The sequence below is a fragment of the Oncorhynchus mykiss genome, chromosome 4 (genome assembly GCF_013265735.2).
Source record: "Oncorhynchus mykiss isolate Arlee chromosome 4, USDA_OmykA_1.1, whole genome shotgun sequence".
Taxonomy (NCBI): domain Eukaryota; kingdom Metazoa; phylum Chordata; class Actinopteri; order Salmoniformes; family Salmonidae; genus Oncorhynchus; species Oncorhynchus mykiss.
The window spans coordinates 11,386,257-11,412,021 of NC_048568.1; the positions used below are offsets into that span (position 1 = coordinate 11,386,257).

Below are 25,765 nucleotides of genomic sequence, written 5' to 3' on the forward strand. Positions count from 1 at the left end.
AAAGTTTTAAGCCTATGTACGATAATTGATTTGATCACATCGGCTGCTGATATCATCAAATCGCACTTTTAATAAATACACTTTAAATCCACACTTGGTCCAATGCTAAAGCCCCCATATAAGCATAATTTAATTTATAATATAAGAAACATGAATTAAAATACAAATAATACTGGAGTGGATGAGAGGGTCTTGACTGAGGAGGCTTGGCACACACGTTTATCACTTCATCTATGCTACTCATGAAAGAAGATTAAACAGTTTGGTGCAATAATCTGAAATTCACATTGGCGAAATCTAAATACAATAAAGCAATCAATTAAAGCCGCCCATGGGCCGAAAGCTTGAGAAAAAGCTGCTATCTACTTCTAATAATACGTCTATACTATTATTATTTGCTACAGTAGGATAGTAGTAATTATGCTGTCAGCACTTTATATAGTGAGTATACAGCCTATACAATTTTCTGGAAAAGATGGCACACAGTAGGCATCAATGGTGTCTATAATACAACTTTTTCATTCGCAATGCTTAAAATGCTCTTTACAAGTTACCGAAGTGCTTCCATTATATCAATAAAAATATGACAGGTTTGTGAAATAATACATTCATATGTCATAAGCTAAAACAATTCTCTATTATCCATCATTCTTTGGTGACAGGCTTGTCTACATTTGATTCCAAAGCAATGACTAGGCCTGACGTTTCATTTTGCCATGATGTTTCTTCCGAATGTCAACATTTTGATTAGTAGACTATACTTAATTCACCACTGTATCAACTAAATTCATATTCCAATTCTTGATTTATTAATTTAGGGGCTACCACTGCCCTCTCCAGACCACCAACGCGATTTTTCTCGTGCCTGCTCAAAAAGCTATTTTGATAGGGTTTATAGGCTAGCCTACCTCCAAGTTATAGCAACCGTGCACCTGCCGTGCAACATTAATATGTAAATGTGACTACTCTTTTGAAACATATTGTCATTATTTACAATTCTGTTAGACAGTGTCATCGGCAAACATAGCCTAGGCCCTCCGTTGAGCAAATACCCACAGCTTTTGGTGTAATTGAAATGAACTAATCGTTCATAAGACATTGCCCAAACAAAGAGAGCAGGCCTACAGGTTGATTGTAGTCATGGGGGGCCTTTTCCATCGTCCGGTGCACATGGAATGATGTTGCAACACGATTCGATGCCTTTGGTAGCTTGCCGCACTGGCGCGTAGCTTAATACAGCTGCCATTTGTCTTGCGAAGAGCTGGGATTCCACTTCTGTAAGTGTTTCGCCTGAGAAAGGAATATACCACAATTGTCCAACATTCTGAAACCGTCGAACAGTGTTTGCTACAAAAATACTCCAGTGAATAATTTCCACCCATCTTGTTTCTTTCTTGTTGCCCTCACCGTGACATGAAAGTTGAGATCATAGCTTTTCATTTTGTTGAATTGGGTTAACAAGCACGGACTCCACACAAGCTCATTTGCTTCACTTACATCTCCGGTGCATTAGCAGGAACGGTTCAGGACCCGGGCCCTCACTCTAAGCGCAGAACCCCTTTACTGACCTCTCCAAATCTCTCTCATGTTATTGAGCCAGTGGTGGCGGAATGCATCAAGTGCCCCATTGACAGCAAATATGCCATCCCTCTACTCCAAGACGTTCGGGATCTTTTCAAATATAACCTCAAAAGAGTTGCTTGCGTTTTTTTGTATATTATCTCAAAATGTTCGATATGCAAGTAGGCTGTGCGTTTATGGGGGATAGAGAGGTGATGCAAAATTATAGAGCTAGTAAATAGCACAACGTTAACACAATTCAAAGATCATTCCGAATTCCCACTATAGTTAGTTACTGAAGGCTACAGTCACCTCAAGAGAATCGGTCATTGCTGGAAAGTCCAAACACAGGCCTCTATCATTGAGGGTCATTGTTCTGATTAGTGCTCGAGTGTCTCCTATCTTCTTTCCCAATCAAAATGTCTGTTTTGCTTTGCGCTATATTAATTATGGTGCAAATGTTGATCTGATTACAAGTGATACTGAATTTACTAGCTAGTGGAAAACAGTATGTAGTCTAAATGGAACATTACTTGGACTTGTTTCATAATATGAAACTCAACATAAGTTATAGGCCTATAGATAGCCTATGGGGTATATTTCTATAATGATGTAGCCTAATAATGTAATAACACTAAAATACATTCCTATAGGCTACGATTTTGACCTATTATGGGTTTGTATATATAAATAAATGGTGTAACATATCAAGAAGAACCGTAATTATCCTATCGGGTTTCCATAGCTACACCAACGACTGGGTTATGGAACACTAATCTAGCATAACAATTTGAGTCTAATTTTACCGGTTGAATTAATATTGATCAAATTAACATTCATTCAAAAAAGTTACAGTAAATGAAAACATCAAGACAAAAACAAGTTACCTGCAATAAGCTGGAATTCAACAGACCCGAGCTGGAAAGATTCCCTTTTCATGCTATATACCAGCACAAGCGATAGTGGTACATAAAATGGAAAAACATTTTGTGAATATAGGCCTATGTATTTATGGTCCCGAGACATGCACGTTTCAATAGAAAGACCGAAATCATTATTGCTATTTTTGTTATCGAATGTTTCTCTGTGCAGTCATGATAATGGGAACGTGGTTGGAATGGAAGAAATTTGAGTGCAGTAGCCCATAACCATACCTTTTGAAAGGTCCCCAAGATTGAGCGGTTTGGTTATTTGCATGGGGCTACATCCAGGAAAAAGACCGAAAAGAGCCATCCACCACAATACAATTCGTTTATTATATGGCTCATTCAACAGATGCATTATGGAAAGCAGACAACTAAGATGTTATCCGATCTGAACATATTTTTACAAATGAGCATTATAGCCGATGCTACAATTGTGCTAGGCTGAAAACTTTGTTGTAGCCTAGGACTAACAAAAAATGAAAGAGCAAAATGGTATTCAAATTAAATTGTTGATAAATGACATTAGGCTATAGCCAATCAGAATTTTAAAAAGTGGTCTACAGAAAAATTGCCTAACCCTACATCTTGACTAAGCAAGATCGCCTATCAGACAGAATCAAGACAAGGCCATTACCATACTTGGCCTAAAATCTGAAAAATTCACATTCACAAAACAATTATTTAATTATAAAAAAATTAATGTTGAAAATGCATGTGTGTGGGCTGCACAAATGTGACTGTGCTTCAGCACTTGTCATTTCCTGGTCTTGCCACCTCTTTCTGCCACAGGGATTTTAGCATATAGACTACCGCTATCTGCACGGATAAGAAATTATCAAGTATAATTCATTTAAAACAGATTGACAAAAGATAATTTCACGGAAATCAACTCACCTGTTGTCAAGTCAATACCTCTCAAACATTCGAGGTAGCCTAAAAATGATTTAGACAGTTTTATAGTAATTTAAGTCGCGAAATCACCGTATGGCCTATATTTTACCTTTTTAAAATGTTCAGATTAGCCTGCATGCGGCTCGCATAGCCTACCTCTGAAGCATTGGATGAGCAGGTGAACTCGTTTCTAACTGGGCACAGACGTCAGTTTAAAGACCGTTTTTGGTTGAACTGTCAACTTATTTTCATTCAATGTGAAATCAACAAAATGTCACCATGTCATTGGATTTAGGTTAAACGTTGGGTAAAAAAAAATCGCTTATGTTGACAACTTTTCCACCTTCATTCAACGTCACACACATTGTTGTTTAAATGACATGGAAGCAACGTTGATTCAACCTGCCGTTGTCCGGTGTTCTACCAGAGATAAATGACCATTATAGATCAAAGTAAATGGCAACAATGAGTTATTAACTCAATTAGCATGCTATTGGTGATCCATCTTTTTGATTTTAAAATAGATAAGGACTTAATACACATTTAATTGTCTTTGATGAATCTCGTTCACATCAAGGACTGAACTTTGATTTGAATCCATGCCATCTTTGCGGTGTAGGACATTGTGCCATAGGCTACTCTATCCGTTCCCATATCCACAATTAAATAGGCCTAATTGGAAAGTACCAGGATGACTGGACAAGTAAGCAAAAGTGGAATTTGTTTGTCTTCCAATGAGTGACACATTAAACGCGATTAATAACATAGGGTTGGTTATTTTCACATCTAATAAAGTATTATTTTAAAATACTAATCCATTGTATTGTCTGATTACATTTTGTAAAGAAGCAAAAATAATATAATTTTTATGATCGTTATTGTATGGGGTAATGCAAGCCTACCAATTTGTCAATTGAAAAATATATATAATCACACCCTTAAATGCAGAATGTGACAGCTTGGATGGTGAAAGAAAGTCTTCATTGTGGTGCCTGATTCGGTCTCTGGTGTCTGTTCGAAGAGCTCTCGAGTTAAGAAAAAGGTTGCCATTTTATTTTTTGGCTGGAGCAACAGCTTTACCCGAATGCACCAAAACTATAGCCCATTGCCTCACTTGAAATCCGACCAAAGAATAAAAAAAAAAAAACTTTTCGAATTAGTTCCATATCACATGTATTTATCAAATTGACGTTTAAACCATCTAAATGACATCTTGCTTATCTTAACTCAAAACTAAAATGTTCCTAAATTACCCGGTTAAAATGTCAAAGCCCATTGTTGGCATGTTTGGCTCGTTGCTCCGCCCCTCGTGTTTGTCGTAAACCTGGCGCCTGGCTAGAGTCAAGACAAGATAAGAGCGCCCAAGGCTCCCCTCCTTCTCCAAGGCGATCCATTGGAAATCTCAGACGGACTCACAAGTACTCTTGTAGGTGTCCTGCAGCAGAGACACAACACTACGGTCGGACTTGTTCCGCGTTCAGCCAAATTCACCTGCGGGCTAAACCATGTCCTTGAGCCCAAAGCACTCAACTCCTTTCTCAGTGACAGATATTTTAAGCCCGATCGAGGAGACCTACAGAAAGTTTGGAGGCATGGACAGTACAGGGAACCTCGCGTCTTCGCTGGGCGCATACCGACAAACTCAGGTGTCTCAACCAGGCATCCAGCAGCACGCCATGTGCCATAACACCGGGGTGGGGAGCACCTATCACATGCCACACAGCGTCTCCCAATTTTCCAGTGCCATAGGAGGCTACTGTAATGGGAGCATCGGGAATATGGGAGACCTCCCGTCTTACCAAGACACAATGAGAAACGGCGCAGCAGCAACTGCATGGTATAGCGCAAACACCGAACCCCGCTACCCAACAAGTAAGTTGAACAAGTAGCCTTTGATGTTACTTTTAAATGCAATTCGTTTTGAATAACTTAAATGTAAACTACAACTTGAAATGGTGATTAATTGAATTGCGCACCACGATTAAATTCAAATAATTTAAAACTAAACCGGTATCTAATATGCATTTATTTAACTGTGCCATTGAAGTTTCTAGATTCATGGGGGCTACCACAGGGATGAACATGACCGGGATGGGGACATTGGCAGGGATGGATGCCACCAAATCCATGGTCACCTTACACTCTGCGCCCAGGAGAAAACGACGGGTGCTCTTCTCTCAGGCCCAGGTGTACGAGCTGGAGAGGCGCTTTAAGCAGCAGAAATACCTGTCGGCACCCGAGAGAGAACACCTGGCAAGCATGATCCACCTGACACCGACCCAGGTAAAAATTTGGTTTCAGAACCACAGGTACAAAATGAAACGCCAGGCAAAGGACAAAGCGAACCAGCAGATTCAACAGGAGAACGGCAGTGTGTGCTCACAGCAACAGTCACCGAGGCGGGTAGCAGTCCCGGTTCTCGTGAAGGATGGCAAACCCTGCCAGAACGGGTCAAGCATAACGACGTCTGGGCAACAGCAGGTGCAGCAGCAGCAGAACGCGTCCGGTGGTGCGATGACGGCATCGGGAAGTGCGGTGGTTAATCACCATAATCAGCAGGTGAATAATCCGTTATCATCCGAAGAATTGGAGGAAATGTCCCCCAGTTCCCCTATCCTACACAGCCAGATAAACATGGCTCAGACAGACGCGGCTCTCCTCGAGTACACCAATAACATGGTCAGTTCAAACCTGCTTTATGGTAGAACTTGGTAAAAGGGAGAAACCTGCCATTTTATATTTTCATTCTGGAGAATACATCAAGTGGATTTTAAGACGAATAAAAACATCGGGAAGGACAGTGATCGTTGGTGACATGGACAACAGAAGCACCATACTTCCTTGACATTTGAGAGGTGCATAGACCACCTATTTTTAAGAAAGTCGACCGTGCGTGTTTTACTTTTGAAGAGTTTTTGATAAAAAATGAGACTCCAAGCACTCGGTGACGGTGTGAAGGGAGTGAAGTTTTATTTGTTGGAATTAAATTCTTTAAGGACACATTGAGGGTATCAGGCCAAAGTCTTGTAATATTTCGATGAATGAACCTGAACTGTATATATAGTTAACACATTTCATGTGACAGTGATTGTTTTTAAACGAAATATTTGTTCGTTCATTTTTTGTAAATTACAAATGTGATGGCTGCATAGCATACATATATACAAATCACAATCCAGTTGAACTAACAATAAATTGCTTGACATGTAAGCATATCTGCTTATTCATGTGGCACATGCGGATGTAACAAAGTTGACGTGTAGGTTATAGCGCAATTTTGATTAAGACGTTGGCCTAATGCAATCACATTTGTTATTAGTCCTCATCACCCAATTATTGAACGAAAGAGTCAAAATATAATTTCCAATATTTCTTACCGTTACAAGCAGGCCTGGTTAAGTAAACAAATATTTAAGCACGTAGTGTATAGCATGATAAAGTCCCAAAATGCAAGACTATTTGCAGGAAATTTAAAATTGGACCGTGACTGATTTGGCCAAACAATGGAAAACGAAGATGAAAGGCGAGAATTTTCAAACTACTGTAATAACTGGAGCTCAATTGTTGTTTCACATTTTCAATAAATATAATTTGTTAATCGTGGGCTCTTTGATTTGAACATTTGAAATATAAGCACGCAAAAATGCTAACTATTAGTGATACATTTGCCTAGTTTATTATAATAATAATAATAATAATAATAAGGTCCCATTAAATAAAGGGGCACTGAATGGCCTATTATGTATATTTGCTATGGAGCTGTCAATCCAATACATTTTGAATTGACAAAAAAACAAAAACATTCGAAAATAATTAAACCATTGTCCAAAGACTTGCTATGTTTATGATTTAGGAATATTTAGTTTACATTTTTCAATGAATGCTTCACATCAGAAAGCTTATGGCGATTGTGAGGATTGGTAGGAGGAATATGATTTGAAAATGTAAGGTATATGTGATGCAAATAGCTGAATCGTTTAATTTGGCTATATTTATGAACATTTGAAATAAAATATTAATCTAAATTAGGGTCAATATCAACTTTACAAACAAACTGACAATGACACAATTGTCTTGACTCACTTGTATTTCACAAGTTTTACAGGCATTATTCTTAAAAATTCAGTACATAAGAACATTTTCAGAATTATTAAAAGAAAACAAGTAAAACAGCCTGAAAGACAAATATAGCGAGAAAAAAAAAATAATATTCGCCTTCTGCCCATCTAAGTCTAAATTTAACTCCAATTGTATCTTCTTGCTGGGGGTGGCAAGGGGTAATTCCGTCCAGCGCTGTATCCCTGTAAAACACAGAAAGGACCAAACCGGTCAGAAGGGCTGCACAATAAACAAAGCATAAAGGGCAAAGACGGCAGCCACTAGTGCAGTATAGTATGTGTAAATTATCTGGAGGTGTCCTCCTCGTCAGGTGGATATGGTCAAAGTCAAGTCATTACCGGTTGTCCTCCACGGTCGTCTCTGCGGTCTCCTCTACGGTCATCCTGACCACGTTGTTGGTGGTAGCCACTCTGACCCTGCCCCCCTCCATGGCCTCCTCTCTGCATGTTCTGCTGGTAGGCAGCTCCCTGGGACTGCATCGACCGGTCCCAGCCGTGCCCACCACTACCACTATACTGCTGCCTGTGTGGGAACAAACATTAAAATTGTCGTTTTGGATTTTACATTTATGGACTGTATGCCTACATTTGCAATTCGGTTCTTAACTGCCATGTTGTAGAAGATTACTAAAACTACATCACTGCCAATTTGCCTTTGATTCTAAAACAATGCAGATTAGTTAAACACGAAGTTAAAACATCTAGCTAATGACTAGGGCCGGAATGATACCAGTATCGCAATATCTTTTCCATGGCGAATATTAAAACACGAAGCAGACTAAAATCTTTGGTCCTTTAGAAACCTGCTGTATGTAAAATATTGTGTTCCATAGTTTGGAAAAGAAATACGCGACTGGATGACAACATAACGTTAGTTTCCAACAAAAGTTCAATCCACTTCGTGTTTCCTTGTCGCGATCCTGGTATCGTCCCGGCCCTACCCAAATAAACAAATCAGAATTTGTATTGAATTCTAAAGAAAGTTCAGTCTTTCCTCCTAATTGACAGCTACAAAACACATTTGCCATGCTGGACAATTTGGGCTTTAGGCCCTCCCTGCATTTGTCCTACCCATTTAGTCTAAGTATGTCAGAGCACCTGATCAGGAGCAAAAATAAAATATGTTTCAAGTTCTATTGATGCAGCCTTCAAAATTGACCGTGGTGACCTAGCAACATCCCTGCTAATTGGTATAGACCTGGAGATTGAATTCATAAAAATAAAAAAATAAAAGGGCCACCCATGTCACATGATTGAAAGTATAAAAATATTAAATTAATGCCAGAGTATGAAATAAACCATACATTTACATGTGGCTTGAATCATGAACTGCATTCATCCCTGAAATGAGGACACCACATTTCCTGTGTGTGATGAGCACACAGTGGGTCTCCATGAATAACGCCTCAGCAATGTGTCCATCCATAAGCCAAGCCACCACATTAAGGTCTCATCTTATTCACTACAATTGGCCAAGGAAAAAAGTAGGAACCGTTGTCGAGGGGCCCATCCCTCATTATTGAACCATGTCACATTCTTCCCCAATGCCAGACTTAACAGAGCACTGGAATCTGTAATCCCTCCTCAAAGTTCCTTATGAGTTGCATTTCGGTCCCGTTCGTATAAGTAGTTAAAAGAAACCGTTTTCAATTCTCCCACTAATAACTAGTGACCTAAGGTGACGGAGAGCCACAATAGGCCTGGTAGGCCTGAAAATTTGAACCAAAGAAGCTGATTAGTCCTTCAAGAGGTCTGGAGCCAGAAACAATGGCGGGTCTGTGCGGACACAGTGGCTGTGGTGCAGAAATGTTACCGCTGGAGCAGTATTAGTGATGCCTCATTAAGTCGGCCAAACCTCAAGAGAAATTTGTTTAGCACTCCCAAATTGTTAATTCATCTCTAAGCCCCCCCATGGTGCAGCCCAGTGGGCTCAACTAATATAGGAAGGCCTGTCATCTACCTGGACATTAAGTGTGACTCCATAGTCACCACTAAACCACTGGAATATTCTCTACTAACCACATACAGTAACAGTCAAAAGTTCAGACACCTACTCATTCAAGGGGTTTTCTTTATACTTACCATTTTCTACAAAGTAGAATAATCGTGAATATATCAAAACTACAAAATAACAAATTTGGACTCATGTAGTAATCAAAAAAAAAAAGAAGTGTTAAATAAATGAAAATATTTTATATTCTTCAAAATAGCCACCCTTTGCTGTCATGAGAGCTTTGCACACTCCTGGCATTCTCTCAACCAGCTTTTCCAACAGTCTGGAAGGAGTTACCACATATGCTGGCTGCTTTTCCGTCACTCTTCGGTCCAACTCATCCCAAACCATCTCAATTTGGATGAGGTCAGGTGATTGTGGAGGCCAGATCATCTGATGCAGCACTCCATCACTCTCCTTGGTCATTTGACCCAAAACACACCTCCAGGCTGTGTATAGGCTAAATAGCCTATACACAGCCTGGAGGTGTGTTTTGGGTCATTGTTCTGTTAAAAAATCAAAATGACAGTCCCACTAAGCGCAAACCAGATGGGATGGCATATTGCTGCAGAATGCTGTGGTAGCCATGCTGGTTAATTGTGCCTTGATTTCTAAGTAAATCACTGAGTGTGACCAGCAAAGCACCTCCTCCTCCATGCATCACAGTGGGAACCACACATGCGGATATCATTCATTCACCTACTGCGTCTCTCAAAGCCACGGCAGTTGGAACCAAAAATCTAATATTTGGACTCAGACCAAAAGGACAGATGTACACCGGTCTAATGTCCATTGCTCGTGTTTCTTGGCCCAAGCAAGTCGCTTCTTATTGGTGTCCTTTGGTAGTGGTTTCTTTGCAGCAATTCGACCATGAAGGCCTGATTCACAGTCTCCTCTGAACAGTCGATGTTGAGATGGGTCTGTTACTTGAACTCTGAAGCATTTATTTGGGCTGCAATGTCTGAGGCTGGTAACTAATGAACTTATCCTCTGGGTCTTCCTTTCCTGTTGCGGTCCTCATGAGAGCCAGTTTCATCATTGCGCTTGATGGTTTTTGCAACTGCACTTGAAGAAACTTTTAAAGTTGACTGACCTTCATATCTTAAAGTAATGGACTGTCATTTCTCTTTGCTTATTTGAGCTGTTCTTGCCATAATATGAACTTGGTCTTTTACCAAATAGGACTATCTTCTGTATACCACCCCTACCTTGATTGGCTCAAAACACACTGAGGAAAGAAATTCCAAATTAACTTTTAATAAGGCACACCTGTTAATTGAAATGCATTCCAGGTGACTACCCCATGAAGCTGGTTTTGAGAATGCCAAGTGTACAAAGCTGTCATTAAGGCAAAGGGTGGCTACTTTGAAGAATCTCAAATATCATTTTGATTTGTTTAACACTTTTTTGGTTACTACATGATTCCATGTGTTATTCCTAGTTGATGTCTTTATTATTCTACAATTTAGAAAATAGTAAAAACAAAAACCCTTGACTGAGTAGGTGTCCAAACTTTTGACTGGTACTGTATATTACACTAAACCTCATGTAATAATAAAAAAAAAGGTACTACCATGGTTAATTTCCTATGCTGCAGTGGGGGCTTTGGACAAATACTACAACATCCGTTCGTAAAGTGTTTATATAAATGCCACTGCAACAATCAATTACTTATCAGGCCCAGGATGAGAGGCCTTGCGAATACACGCCTATGTATTAAAAGCAGACAATGCCGTAGACTCACCTTGGATATTGCTGTACAGGGTTGAATGGGGGAGGTGCCCCTAGAAGACCCTGCTGCCTGGAATCTGTGACAAAAGAGAGACATTCAGAAAGTGGTTCTGGGGAACCAATTTCCCTAACACGCTACTAACCTATCGAGAGCAATACACCCTTTTAAAAACAGCAATACTTAAGGTGTACCTACCTAAGAATTTGGTACTGATGAGTTGCCATCAGTGTCATTTTTATACACCTCCGTACATATTGCATAGATAAAACCAGCTATGAGACTCTGTTTAGTGAAAATGCTAGTTTGAAACAAAGTGAGATTCCAAGGAATCCATTCCAAAGCAATCCCTTCGAGTGAAAGTTAAATCTGTTGCACGCAATGTTTGCGAATCAAAACGGAAACTCAGGTTTAGCATACAACAGACTATGTAAAAATGTATTAAAAGTTAATTAACCCAGTTCACTTCAGCCTTAACCTCAATATGAAACCAATAGATTTCAACCTAAAAACTGATCAAAAGAAAGTCACAATGATAAAATTAAGCCCATTCAAGCACTAAACCACAATAGGATTTGAGGTGGGGGTAAAAAAAATGCTGCATTTGCATTTCTTGTCTCCAGCAAAATGAAATAAGCATTCAGCGTGCAGCATTGTGGATGACTCAAGTACCCCTGGTTCCATCGCGGCGAGCCCCTTCACAAAGCCACACTTTTTAAAAAGTAGCGAGAGCGGCTTCTTCCAGATCCGCTGTTGCCAAGGCAATGACCAGCTGCAAGCCCTGGACTTGTTTGTTTATAGGGGCAGGCCTGGTGAGTGGCTGAGACGGGAGGAGAGGGGGCGGGGTGAAATGAAAAGAACTTCAGCAAAGGAAAGCCAGTCATTTACAAACCTGGATTGGAGGTTGGTGTTAAAAATGTTTGATAGGAGGGGATGGGATATGTGGAAATAAGCGTTTGGCCTGCTGGCACAGCACAACAAAAGTTTCACTTTGAGGCCAATGCTCAATGTTATGGAGAGAGAGTTTAATAATATGGTCTGAGATGACCAAGAGAATATGGACTGGTCAGTCTGACTTGCGGGGTGGAGTAAAATTGACCACAATAGATGTTTGTCAAGTGATTGAAAATTCTACAGATAAGAACTAGTACAATTGAAACAGACTAACAACGCATAACTGTTCATCCAAACAAAGGTGATTAGGTTGCATCTGTGGACTTGTAAATCTTGACAGTTAATAATCTTGTGGACCAACAACCTTATTGCAGACCACCCACTCTGGCCCCAATTATACTCCGGTAACATTGTCATCCGTCTTCTGTCCTGATGACCGGCAAGTCAGTCAAAGGAGGAAATTACAATTAGGCGCCTGTCCTTCTCCTTAATTAACAATGATCTAAAACTCTAGAGCTCCAAGCCATGTGACACAAAAGACAACGAACGATTACGCCTAAAGTCCCCCAGTACACTTCACATTCCCTGTATTAAACCAGGGGATAACAACTAGCTCAAACCAACTCCATTTTTCTTCCAACAGTTGGCAACGTTCTATGCCTAGACCTTTCGGCCTGAAATTAGAATCAACTGAATTCCATGAGAATGCCTTAAAAAAGTGCAACTTCTAATAATGCAGTGACAAAGTTTCTAGTACAATGTGACTGGACGTCAGAAGACTAATGGCCACCGGCGGTGTCTCTCCGTTGGGTCATTACACAGCAGCTGTTTTTATTAGGCCCAACAAAACCACGCAGCATGTTTCAGAAGCAGCCGGTTGACACATCACCGCAGGAGGTAGTGGCACGCTGAAAGGGGAAGTTAACTTTGGTTTCAACCCTCTCCAGTCTACCACACATCCAATCAAATGGGATCGTCCCAGAAGGCTTTTATCAGAGGGGCCAGTGTGTCCAGAAGCACTCGACAATCTCATTACCACCCGCAGTCTCCCAGTGCAGCCAGCACCACTAATCAGCGACACAGGAGCCACCCCCAACCCAACACAAAAGGCCCCAACCTGACCAGGGTGATTACTGACAACCTAGTGGATCCTCCCTGAGAGAGACAGTTCACAGCAACAAAAGCCTTTGAGCGCTGAGCTCCCTACTGTCCCAGAGTTGTCACATTTGTAGTCTCGTCTCAATAACTTGTCTGGCTAATTGTGCTGTTGGGACCAATATCGTCTCACACCATATATAGACTAGTTAATCTGTGCATCTTTTTATAAATTGGTTGACTAAAACTGCTAGATTCTCTTATGGATGGAATGGGAATATATACACACACACACACACACACACACACACACTTACAATTATTTGATGTAAAGTTCCCTCTGACTTAAAGCTGCAATGTCACTTTTGGGGCAATCTGACCAAATTCAAATAGAAATGCAAGTTATGGATTTAATTCTCATTGAAAACAAGTTATAGATCGGTCACTCATTGAAAGTGTAAAAAAAGAGGCAGATCTGTTTTACGTGCGCCATTTCCATGTTTCCCGTTCTTCAGTTCAAATCGAGTCTTTTGTACACCAGCTTCAAACAGCAAAATTAAATGTAAAAAAAAAAAAATAGTTATTGAAAATATAATTTATTGTTGGTTATTTGAGGCAAGTGTCAAAGGGACAGTACGCTAAAATTAAGCTGTTACATTTGTATTATTCCTGCAGTTTGGCGAATTGTATCGTCAGGACTAGAAGACCATGAATTTAAAAAATCCCACCGTTACATAAAGTGACAATTTGAAGAGAAACAGGCCCACAATCAGATGGGCCAGAGTATTAACCCTGATTGCCTTAATCAAAATAACTAATATAGAAAGAAAGAGGATGAAGTCCGTCCTACGCTGCTAATTGGCAAGTTTACCATCAGGGATGAACAGCAGAGGCCAAGGGAGGCTGCCGCAATCCGAGGGAACCAAAAGCCTTATTTGCATCAAGTGCCACTGGAATAGCCTCTGCTCCCCCACAAGCTATCAGCAGCCAGATGAGATTATTCATCAACTTGCAAATGGGAACATCAAAGTCAAATTGGAGAACTGAGCCTGCGTCCCAAATGGCTCACTATTCCCTGTATAGCGTACTACTTTTGAGCAGAGCCCTGCTATCAGAGGAGCATGGGGCTGAGACCGGGGCCTGGGGACAACCAGGAGCCTCTGATTAGGGGCTAGGAGACCGAGAGAGAGAACGGCCCACTCCAGATTACGCCATTCCAACTCCCCAGTGTTGAACAAAAGGGCCATTTAATTGTATAATATATAGTTATTTTTATTCTTAGAAGAGGTACAATATGTCAGCCGAAGACAAAGGAAGTGAAATGTAGCAGCAAGTAAGAAAGGATGCAACAAAACGGCTTTTTGGATCTGAGATTACTGTCCATCTTTGCTAGCTTTTCTATCACCTATTCAGATAGTTACTACTCGACACCTGCATTGAACACGTAAAGACTTTTTTAAATGGGAGATGCAGCGATTGTGTTTGTCTAAGGCCTGACTGTGTGTGTGTGTGTGTGTGTGTGTGTGTGTGTGTGTGTGTGTGTGTAAGAGGACTTACGTGAGAAGTGACCACCACTGTGGGGGGGCCTGCTGTAGTTCCCCTGGTGGTAGTTGCCAGGGGGTGGAGCGTTGCTGTACTGCCCACCTCCCTGCTGCTGTCGGTTAATGCTGTGACTGAAAACATGCAGCGTAAGTCACAGATATTAAATAATTTGCTATAGGCTGTTCCATACACACTGTTCCTTAAGCCCCAGCTGCCAGTCAAATAGCTGACTACTAACCCTAATGTGGCCGGCTTCTTCATTGAGTAACACATCGGGTGCATCAGATGCCTACACATACATTTTTATATATTATAGCTGCTAATACTAACCATTTGCTGTCACAACACAAGCATACCAAACTCTGTGGGGGGGGGGGCGAAAAATAAATAACTAATTTATGCCAGGTTTTCCTAATTACCAGTCTCTAAACACCTGCCCATTTGGCCCCATCAAGGCAAATAACTGTTTAAATTACAGAATTAAGGATTTGGTGGACAAAAAACATTTCTGAATACATCAGGTTTCTTTGGCAGCATGCATAATTCATTCCTGAACATGCTACAGTCCAGAATCAGCCAGATGTTCAATTACCCAAGTTCCTTAAAGGGGCATTCCGGGATTGGTACATCCATTCTTGGACTTTCCATGAGCTTGGTTCAACTGTATTTACTGTATAAACAACTTAACAGTAAACAAACAGCCTTCTGTGAAAGTCTGACTAAGTTAAAGAGCTTAGATATCATATATCAAAGGGTGACCATTGAAGGGATATCATACAAGTTGGTCTGGCTTGCAAGTCTAAAATGGTAAATACTGTCTAGTCTGAAGAGATGTGCACGTACCCCAGGGCCCTGAAGGCTGACTGGTCCAGATGGACCTGCTGCCGGTTGGAGTTGAAGCCCAGTTGGGGCCTCCAGTTACCCCTACCACGGTTACCCCTCTCCCAGTCTCCAGGCTTCAGCACCTTGGCAGGAATCCTGAGAGACAAGGAGACACTTTATTTTTCCACACAAAACAGTAACAGAATAGGAAACACCACACTGGTCATATAGAGCTCCATGATCCACCAAAAAATGAAAAGACAATGAACACACTATGAATTTCTCAAAGGGGACAGGGAGACATGAGCGATAAATAACAGATATAGTGGATGCCATTCTTTAAAATCAGACGCGGTGTACAAATTCAATTGACAAACCATTTTAAAAGGTGTAGCAATAAGTATTTTGATAACATTTAAGATAAAGATTTTACACTATATTAACATTGTTCTTTAAGCAATGTGTCTAAGCACATACAGAAGGTGTAAGATAATATACAGCTCTGACTCAATGGGAACATGTTAATTATAAAACAATGCATTGCAATAACTTACTTTGCTCCATGAAGAATGACAGCCTTGAACACAAAGGTCTCTCCAAACTGTGGGTCCTTATATTTCACTCTGCCAAGAAAAAAATGAATTTTACAACCATTTATTTTATGAATAATTTAATTTGTGAGTTCTTTTTTTTAAACAGTACTCCCTAAAAAGTTTACATTTCGGTGAAACTCCAGGCAAAGCAGACTCCAAGCCTTGCATTGGCAATGAATTTAATAACCATCCTGCCCCAAGGAGAAATAGCGAGCCAAGGCATTTAAATCGGATACTCCAGCGCTGGTCGTAGAAAATGGCATCAATTCCGTTTGACATCAGCTTTGCTCTACTTCCAGTGTGAATGAGAGAGGCCATGTCCCAAAAGGCACCCTAAACCCTATATCCTGGTCTAAAGCAGTGGACTATATACGGAATAGGGTGCCATTTGGGACACAAACCCACTGAGAACAAGGGAGTCTCAGCACCTCTTAGAAGCTGACCCCCAGAGGGCCAAGCAGGTCGTTACATCCAAGGACTTTTTCTATCGTGCGGTAAATGAGCATTTGAAGTCGACCACTGAAGGAAAACTTGAAATTGGTTTCACACAGAAGATGACCTTAAATTTCTTCTCCTGGTCGAGATCAATCATGTAACGTAAAGCAGTAATGTGCCCTTACGACTATCGCTCTGAGGATTGTCAACTGGCCCTTCAGGTGAACATTTGTAGGAAATTCAGTCTTTATACAAACGTGCACGTGTCCCAACTGGGAAGACCAACTGGTGTGACTGAGGGAAAAGGCAATCCTTACCCAATGGCACTGTTCTGTGCAATGTCCCGTAGCATGGGGATGGGAGACTCCACTGGTCTAAGAACAAAAGCACATAGGTTAGCCATGATTCTCTCCAGAGAAAGACAAATAATGTATCAAAAAGAGTGATGAGAAAATAGATGTTCCTTACTTATCTGGTAGGATAGGGTCTCCGTCAAGAGTCAATGTACCTTGAATTCCATGGCATAGTTCCGCCGGCATCTCGGTGCCCTGAGGTAAACAGACATACTATTGCTTAAAGTTCATTTTAATGTAATGGTTTATGTATTTAGCCAGGATAGTCCTGTCAGTAATTGCAACTGTTTAAGGGAGTTCAACTACACAAATGAACTCAGCAAAAAAAAAAAAAAATCCTCACTGTCAACTGTGTTTTTTTCAACAAACTTGTGTAAATATTTGTATGAACATAAGATTCAACAACTGAGACAAACTGAACAAGTTCCACAGACATGTGACTAACAAATGGAATAATGTGTCCCTGAACAAAGGGGGGGAAGTAACAGCCAGTAGCTGGTGTGGTCACCAGCTGCATTAAGTTCTGCAGTGCATCTCCTCCTCATGGACTGCACCAGATTTGCCAGTTCTTGCTGTGAGATGTTGCCTCACTCTTCCACCAAGGCACCTGCAAGTTCCCGAACATTTCTGGGGGGGGGGGGGGTGGTGGCCCTAGCCCTCACCCCTCGATCCAACAGGTCCCAGACGTGCTCAATGGGATTGAGATCCGGGCTCTTCGCTGGCCATGGCAGAACACTGACATTCCTGTCTTGCAGGAAATCACGCACAGAACGAGCAGTATGGCTGGTGGCATTGTCCTGCTGGAGGGTCATGTCAGGATGAGCCTGCAGGAAGGGTACCACAGGGAGGAGGATGGCTTTCCTGTAAAGCACAGCGTTGAGATTGAGCTTGTCATTGCAGGCAGTTTGATGATGCTGTGACACACCGCCCCAGAAAATGACGGACCCTCCATCTTCAAATCCGCTCCAGAGTACAGGCCTCGGTGTAATGCTCATTCCTAGTGTAACTCGGGCAGTTGTTGCCATCCTGTACCTGTCCCGCAGGTGTGATGTTCGGATGTACCGATCCTGTGCAGGTGTTGTTACACGTGGTCTGCCACTGCGAGGATGAGCAGCTGTCCGTCCTGTCTCCCTGTAGCACCGTCTTAGGCATCTCACAGTACGAACATTGCAATTTATTGCCCTGGCCACATCTGCAGTCCCCATGCCTCCTTGCAGCATGCCTAAGGCACGATCACGCAGATGAGCAGGGACCCTGGGCATCTTTCTTTTGGTGTTTTTCAGAGTCAGTAGAAAGGCTTCTTTAGTGACCCAAGTTTTCACAACTGTGACTTTATTTGCCTACTGTCTTTAAGCTGTTAGTGTCTTAACAAGCGTTCCACAAGTGCATGTTCATTAATTGTTTATGGTTCATTGAACAAGCATGGGAAACAGTGTTTAAACCCTTTACAATGAAGATCTGTGAAGTCAATTGGATTTTAACTAAATTATCTTTGAAAGACAGGGTCCTGAAAAAGGGATGTTTCTTTTTTTACTGAGTTTATTAGGATGATGTGATCAAATTGCAGGGATGCTGCTTTCTTGCCATACCTCGTGAGATTCTCCACGGTACAGTTCCTGGATGAAGTCACAGATAGAATGAGACTTCCCCACAAACAGCATATCACTGCCAAGGCTGTTCCTCTTGTCTGAAACAAAGAGAGTGAACACATTAGCGGACCGACTAAGTCAATATTCAAAAGGATTCCTGTAAGGGAGTACTTTATTGATCGGCACTGACAACTGTCATTGAAAAAGACATTGCCAATTGAACACAGGGCACAAACTTCACACATGGAATACTTCAGAAACAAAGAAGTGTGACATTCATCGTCAAGGAGTGGTTTTCACACTTCAAATATTTCATTAATAAAGTACTGTGACTACCACTTGAAAAAATATATATTCTGAAGGAGTGGTTTACAATGGTGGCTTGAAGTTGAAGAGTCCTATTACTCACTTTCCTCGGGAGAGAGGTTTGGGTAGACTTCAGCCAGGGCTGCCCTGAGACGGCGCTCATCCACGAAGGGAAGCAATGCAACGCCTACACAAAAAGGTGAAAACAGTCAAAACGCATTTCAAAGTTCTTTTTACATTAGCAGTAGCGCTTGAGTGTTTAGCCGTTCGAAACCCGGAAGAGCAAGCAAAGCACACCGACCTGCATTCAGTGCCATGCCAATTAACCTGTCGACTTACCTTGCCAAGCATACTTCTTGCCATTCAAGTCAATGGCAAAGTCGTCAGGGTAGAAGTCAATGATTGAGGACTCCTGTTGGAGAACAAGTGCCAGGTTGGGGAATTAGTGACAAACAGAAGCAGTTTAGCAACTAATATGATGGCAACATTGGTCACACTTAATTATTTGGATAGTATCCCACACAGACAATATCATTTACAGTGAGCTGCAAACACATTGGGACTGTACTCAATTTTTAATTAAAAATAAATACATTTAACTAGGCAAGTCAGTTAAGAGACTTATTTCCCCCTCACTAACTTTAAATCATCAGCTATCTGAGCAGCTAACCGATCGCTGCAGCTGTACATTGCCCATCTGTAAATAGCCCACCCAATCTACCTCATCCCCATATTGTTTTTATTTACTTTACTGCTCTTTTGCACACCAGTATCACTACTTGCACATCTGCTAAATTGTAATTACTTCGCTACTATGGCCTATTTTATTGTCATCCCACACACTGTATATAGACTTTTTCTACTGTGTTATTGAGTGTACGCTTGTTTATTCCATGTTTAACTTTGTGTTGTTTGTGTTGCACAGCTTTGCTTTATCTTGGCCAGGTCGCAGTTGTAAAGGAGAACTTGTTCTCAACTAGCCTACCTGTAAATAAATTCTTATTTACAATGGACGGCCTACCCAAGCCAAACCCGGACGACGCTGGACCAATTGTGCGCCGCCCTATGGGACTCCCAATCATGGCCGGATGTGATACAGCCTGGACCATGAAACTCCAGCACTTTGTAAAGTAGAAGTGTTTAGAAATATTTTTTTTCTCATTTCAAATCCAATAATTACAGGTGGTCCTGAATGAATCATGAAAAATGATGATACCCAAGACATGCTAACCTCTCACCATTACAATAGAGCCCCACAGCGGTGTCATAATGCTCTCAGACAAGGTAACTTAAATTTTTTTTTTGGGGGGGGGTATGATTCAATAAAATACACAAAAGTATGTTGACCATTTCAGCCACACCCATTGCTGACAGGTGTCTAAAAACATCAAGCAATCTCCTAGGACAAACATTGGCAGTAGAATGGCCTCACTAAAGAGCTCAGTGACTTTCAACGTGGCACCGACATAGGAAGTCAAATTTCTGCCCTGCTAGAGCTGCCCCGGGCAAGTGTAGGTGCTGTTATTGTGAAGTGGAAATGTCTACGAGTAACAACGGCTCAGCCGTGAAGTGGTATGCCACAGAAGCTCATAACGGAACCGCCAAGGGCTGAAGAGTGTAAAAATCATCCTCGGTCGCAACCCTCACTACTGGAAGCAACGTCAGCACAATGTTCGTCAGGAGCTTCATGAAATGGGTTTCCATGCTGAGCAGCCGCACACAAGCCTAAGATCACCATGCGCAATGCCAAGCGTCAGCTAGAGTGGTGTAAAGCTCACCGCCATTGGACTCCGGAGCAGTAGAAACGCATTCTCTGGAGTGATAAATCACGCTTCACTACCTGGCAGTCCAACGGACGAATCTGGGTTTGGCGGATGCCAGGAGAACACTACCTGCCCCAATACATAGAGAAATAATCTGGGGCTGTTTTTCATGGTTCAGGCTAGGCCTCTGGGAAGGGAAATCTTAACGCTACAGCATACAATGACATTGTAAATGATTCTGTGCTTCCAACTTGGTGGCAACAGTTTGGGGAAGGCCCTTGCCTGTTTCAGCAATGTCCTTGTGCATAAAGCAAAGTCCAAACAGAAATGGTTTGTCGAGGTCGATGTGGAAGGACTGGCCTGCACAGTGCCCCAACCTCAACCCCATCAAACACCTTTGGGATGAATTGGAACGCCGACTGCGAGCCGGGCCTAATCACCCAACATCAGTGCCCGACCTCCCTAATGCTTGCGGCTGAAGTACCCCGCAGCAATGTTCCAACATCTATTGGAAAGCTTTCCCAGAAGACATCTAGTGGAAAGCCTTCCTAGAAGAGTGGAGGTGTTATAACAGCAAGGGGGGGGGACCAACTCCATATTAATGCTCATGATTTTAGAACGAGATGTTCGAGCAGGTGTCCACATACTTAGATGCACAAATACACTATGACTAACTTTCTCACTCATTCAAAATGTATCCATAATCATGGTAGCATCCACATTAATGTAGAAGTGTTTGGAAACATGTAATCTTATTTACAACAAAAATACTCCAAAATTACACAATACATTATATACAGTTGAAGTCACACTTAAGTTGGAATCATTAAAACTCATTTTTCAACCACTCCACAAATTTCTTGTTAACAAACTATAGTTGTGGCAAGTCGGTTAGGACATCTACTTTGTGCATGACACAAGTAATTTTTCCAACAATTGTTTACAGACAGATTATTTCACTTATAATTCACTGTATCACAATTCCAGTGGGGCAGAAGTTTACATACACTAAGTTGACTGTGCCTTTAAACAGCTTGGAAAATTCCAGAAAATGGCTTTAGAAGCTTCTGATAGGCTAATTGACATTATTTGTGTCAATTGGAGGTGTACCTGTGGATGTATTTCAAGGCCTACCTTCAAACTCAGTGCCTCTTTGCTTGGCATCATGGGAAAGTCAAAAGAAATCAGCCCTCCGACCTCAGAAAAATAATTGTACACCTCCACAAGTCTTTCATCCTTGGTAGCAATTTCCAAATGCCTGAAGGTACCACGTTCATCTGTACAAACAATAGTACGCAAGTATAAACACCATGGGACCACGCAGCCATCATACCGCTCAGAAAGGAGGCGCGTTCTGTCTCCTAGAGGTGAACATACTTCAGTGCAAATCAATCCCAGAACAGCAAAGGACCTTGTGAAGGTGCTGGATGAAACATATATCCACAGTAAAACGAGTCCTACATAGATAACCTGAAAGACCGCTCAGCAAGGAAGAAGCCACTGCTCCAAAACCACCATAAAAAGCCAGACTATGGTTTGCAACTGCACATGGGGACAAATACCGTACTTTTTGGAGGAATGTCCTCTGGTCTGATAAAACAAAAATAGAACTGTTTGGCCATAATGACCATCGTTATGTTTGGAGGAAAAAGGGGGAGACTTGCAAGCCAAAGAACACCATCCCAACCGTGAAGTACAGGGGTGGCAGCATTATGTTGTGGGGGTGCTTTGCTGCAGGAGGGACTGGTGCACTTCACAAAATAGATGGCATCATGATGGAGGACAATTATGTGGATATATTGAAGCAACATCTCAAGACATCAGTCAGGAAGTTAAAGCTTGGTCACAAATGGGTCTTCCAAATGGACAATGACCCCAAACATACTTCCAAAGTTGTGGCAAAATGGCTTAAGGACAACAAAGTCAAGGTATTGGAGTAGTCATCACAAAGCCCTGACTTCAATCCTATAGACAATTTGTGGGCAGAACTGAAAAAGTGTGGCCAACAAACCTGACTCAGTTACACCAGCTCTGTCAGGAGGAATGGGCCAAAATTCACCCAACATATTGTGGGAAGCTTGTGGAAGGCTGCCCGAAACGTTTGACCCAAGTTAAACAATTTAAAGGAAATGCTACCAAATACTAATTGAGTGTGTATAAACTTCTGACCCACTGGGAATGTGATTAAAGAAATAAAAGCTGAAATAAATTATTCTACTATTATTCTGACATTTCCCATTCTTAAAATAAAGTGGTGATCCTAACTGACCTAATACAGGCCATTTTTACTAGGATTAAATGTCAAGAATTGTGAAAAACTGAGTTTAAACGTATTTGGCTAAGGCTAAACTTCGGCAGACTATGTACAAAAAGTGTTGCACATTTTTAAACTGTTCACCTGACATGGATGAAAATACCCTAAATTTACTTTAGTGTAGCCTTCCAAATCCAAAGCACTGGAGTACAGAGCCAAAAACAACTAAATGGGTCACTGTTCCAATAGTTTGAGCTCACTGTATATTTATGGTCTCCTATGTGTACACTATCAACGATAACATTTTATGCTGAAAATGTGTAATATCAAGTAAAAACTTACTGGATTGCTCATGAGTGACCGCCAAGTTTCGGGTAGGAAATTTCCACTGGCAGCAGGGAAAACACCCATCAGCTGCTCCAGGGGCTTGAACTGAAACACACAGCAACAGACACGCCACACAGAACATTACAGGCTTAAACCAGGGGAAGACTGAAGTGGAATGACAGAAAAAAAAAAAAAGCCTGCAGCCAGACCATTCTTACCGGCTTGGTCCCAAGCTCGAAGTCGGTGAACATGCCTTTGATGTCTTTGAAGTCTGAGGCGAACGGGGCGTAGTGGAACGGGAAGTACCACTTCCAGGATGCGCACCCCTGTCAAAAATCAACAGAAACAGTTGAGACGGCCCGGACAAATAATCCTCCAATACCTCACCAACTGCACTGACAGTGGACTAATTAGATGACTGGCTAACTGGGGCCCAATCACCGCAGAATTTGACTTTACTCATCTTTTATTTGTGTAAATATTCATTTGCGGAAATGGCAATTCAACAGTAAAATAATCAATAGATAGCTTACTAAAAAGGATGCCCAAGTGTGAATAAATTCCATTTTAATTATATATAGCCTACATGACACTAATCTAGGTGACATTTGCCCGTGAGTATGACTGACATTTAAATCTTATAAGATTGCATACTCAGGGGAAAACTGGAAAATGGAAGTAGTAGAAGTTGCTAAACCATGAAGTTTAATCAGTGTAAGGAAGGAATGGTGGGAAGGACTTGGAAGTGGGAAATCCATGAACATGCCATAAAAAACACTTTCCAATACCAGTTTAGTACCTCTTCACTTACTAACAAAATGAACACTGAAATTCATGTCATCCAATATTTTATGTATTTTCATATACACACACACACACAAGGCAGAGGTGATAAAAAATATTAACCCAAAGAATCCAACCCTGAAACGCTTATCCTCGGCTAATGAATGACCGTCACCGGCTGGCTGGTTAGAATGCTCTTCTCGTAGAGAACGAGGTGCCCCTAATCATTTCAACAGTCTTCACATCAGACTTGGCAAAACTCATTTAAAAAACACAGACAAGTCTATTATGAAAAGGTAACTCATTCAAATAACAAAAAAAGGTGGCCCACTGTGCCAACACAGGATAAGAATGTGTGAGTCGGACAAAAACAGCCAAATACCCATGTTTAAATATTTACATAGCCCTAGAACATATACATAATCAAATTCCCCCGGTGCAAATCGATTGTTTTTAAACGAACAACGTGACAAATCAAGGTAACGCCCTGTTATGCAGAGCGATCCTACTAATAAAAATAAAAATGGGTATGAGCTTTAGCTTTGTGTTTTGGCGTCCGACTAAACCGTTCCGTTTTCCCACAGCGTTTGGCAACATGTGTGCATGCATCATAACTCCAGTGGCACAACCAGCCCGGTGAATGTCTGGCGGAAACTACGAGACACGTCTCCATCAATGGAGGGCCCGGGTAATGAATACATTCAGGCCGTCCCCCGGGACTGCTGTTGATTGCCGAGCATGTGGTGTCAACACAAGGGCCCCGCATGCACAGGGCTCACAATTACCTTGGACAAATCCCTAAACACCAGTCTGATTTAGACTAGGATCTTCTGGAGAGAACCAACACCTAATTATTACATTTTAAGTTAAAGATCAGGATCTGCATCTACAACTAACATTTAAACTGTTTTTTTTTTGGGGGGGGGGGGGGGTTGTTCGGTGACAAAGCAAACAGAGTAGCGAGGACAGCTTGAGTCATCAGATACCGAACAAAGACCTCCAGAGAGTATGTCGTAATCCCCTGAGACCTGAAATTATGGGTTGAAGTGTACATTTTCAGAGAGAGAGAGATTTTTTTTTCTTCCAATTTCAACTTAATACTGCTCAATAATCAGTCAAATAATTGACCATTGAAAGATGACCCACCCAATTTGACCAGGCCTTGTTTTTTTAAAAAGCCCATTCTGAGAGGGACGTTATGATGTTAGTTCTCAGCTGTGCAGGTTAAGCTTTTAAAGTACGGCCTTGTGTATGTGACTCTGCATCCCGTGCATATGACAAATAAACGTCGGTTTGAGTTAGTGTTGTACCTGGTAGTAGTACCTCAGGACCCAGCAGAGACCCTCCACGTAGGACATGACCACCTTTTTGCGAAAATCATCGTCAGTCGCGTCAACGTCAAACTTGGTCTTGTAGTATCGCTGCTTCCAGCCATCCTCCCACAACCTAACACAGGGACAGTCGTATTCATTTCCCCATTCATGCACATGGAGTGGTGTTCATGTTCTATTGTGGGGGTTAGGCAACTAGATTCAGCTACGAGACGATGTGTGTCAGGGTGCAGGAACATAATTATAAATCATTGGGCTGCGCCCCAATAAATAAATCTTGGTCAACCGAGAGGCATCTGTTCTTTCGGCCAATCGATTCTTAAACATTGAGAGAGAAACATATACACACACACACACTATGTTTGAATAAAATCCACTATATGTAGGCAGAGCGTTGCTGCTTTAAGCACTGACATTAAAAATGAAGATGCATTTCTAAAAATAGGAAGCCAGAGATCAAT

At 41.5% G+C, this 25,765-nt stretch overlaps 2 protein-coding genes across 2 annotated transcripts in view; one reads left to right on the forward strand and one right to left on the reverse strand.

The window, feature by feature from the left end:
* Positions 1-4,818: 4,818 nt before the first annotated feature.
* On the forward strand, positions 4,819-7,572 carry nkx2.1c (transcription factor Nkx2.1c). Its single transcript, NM_001124223.1, is given in 2 exon segments — positions 4,819-5,249; positions 5,425-7,572. Coding segments are annotated over 2 exon segments (1,035 nt in total). The 5' UTR covers positions 4,819-4,882; the 3' UTR covers positions 6,093-7,572.
* LOC110522080 (5'-3' exoribonuclease 2) overlaps positions 7,447-25,765 on the reverse strand; it is a 29,844-nt gene continuing 11,525 nt past the window's right edge. The window contains exons 17-30 of the mRNA XM_021600166.2: positions 25,284-25,419; positions 23,409-23,516; positions 23,206-23,295; positions 19,186-19,258; positions 18,950-19,033; positions 18,541-18,638; positions 17,067-17,146; positions 16,916-16,972; positions 16,125-16,193; positions 15,592-15,726; positions 14,764-14,879; positions 11,233-11,296; positions 7,835-8,018; positions 7,447-7,678 (exon numbers count right to left, since the gene is read on the reverse strand). Of these exons, the coding sequence (XP_021455841.2) occupies positions 7,616-7,678; positions 7,835-8,018; positions 11,233-11,296; positions 14,764-14,879; positions 15,592-15,726; positions 16,125-16,193; positions 16,916-16,972; positions 17,067-17,146; positions 18,541-18,638; positions 18,950-19,033; positions 19,186-19,258; positions 23,206-23,295; positions 23,409-23,516; positions 25,284-25,419 (1,357 nt within the window). The 3' untranslated portion in view covers positions 7,447-7,615. The remainder of the gene's footprint in view (positions 7,679-7,834; positions 8,019-11,232; positions 11,297-14,763; positions 14,880-15,591; positions 15,727-16,124; positions 16,194-16,915; positions 16,973-17,066; positions 17,147-18,540; positions 18,639-18,949; positions 19,034-19,185; positions 19,259-23,205; positions 23,296-23,408; positions 23,517-25,283; positions 25,420-25,765) is intronic.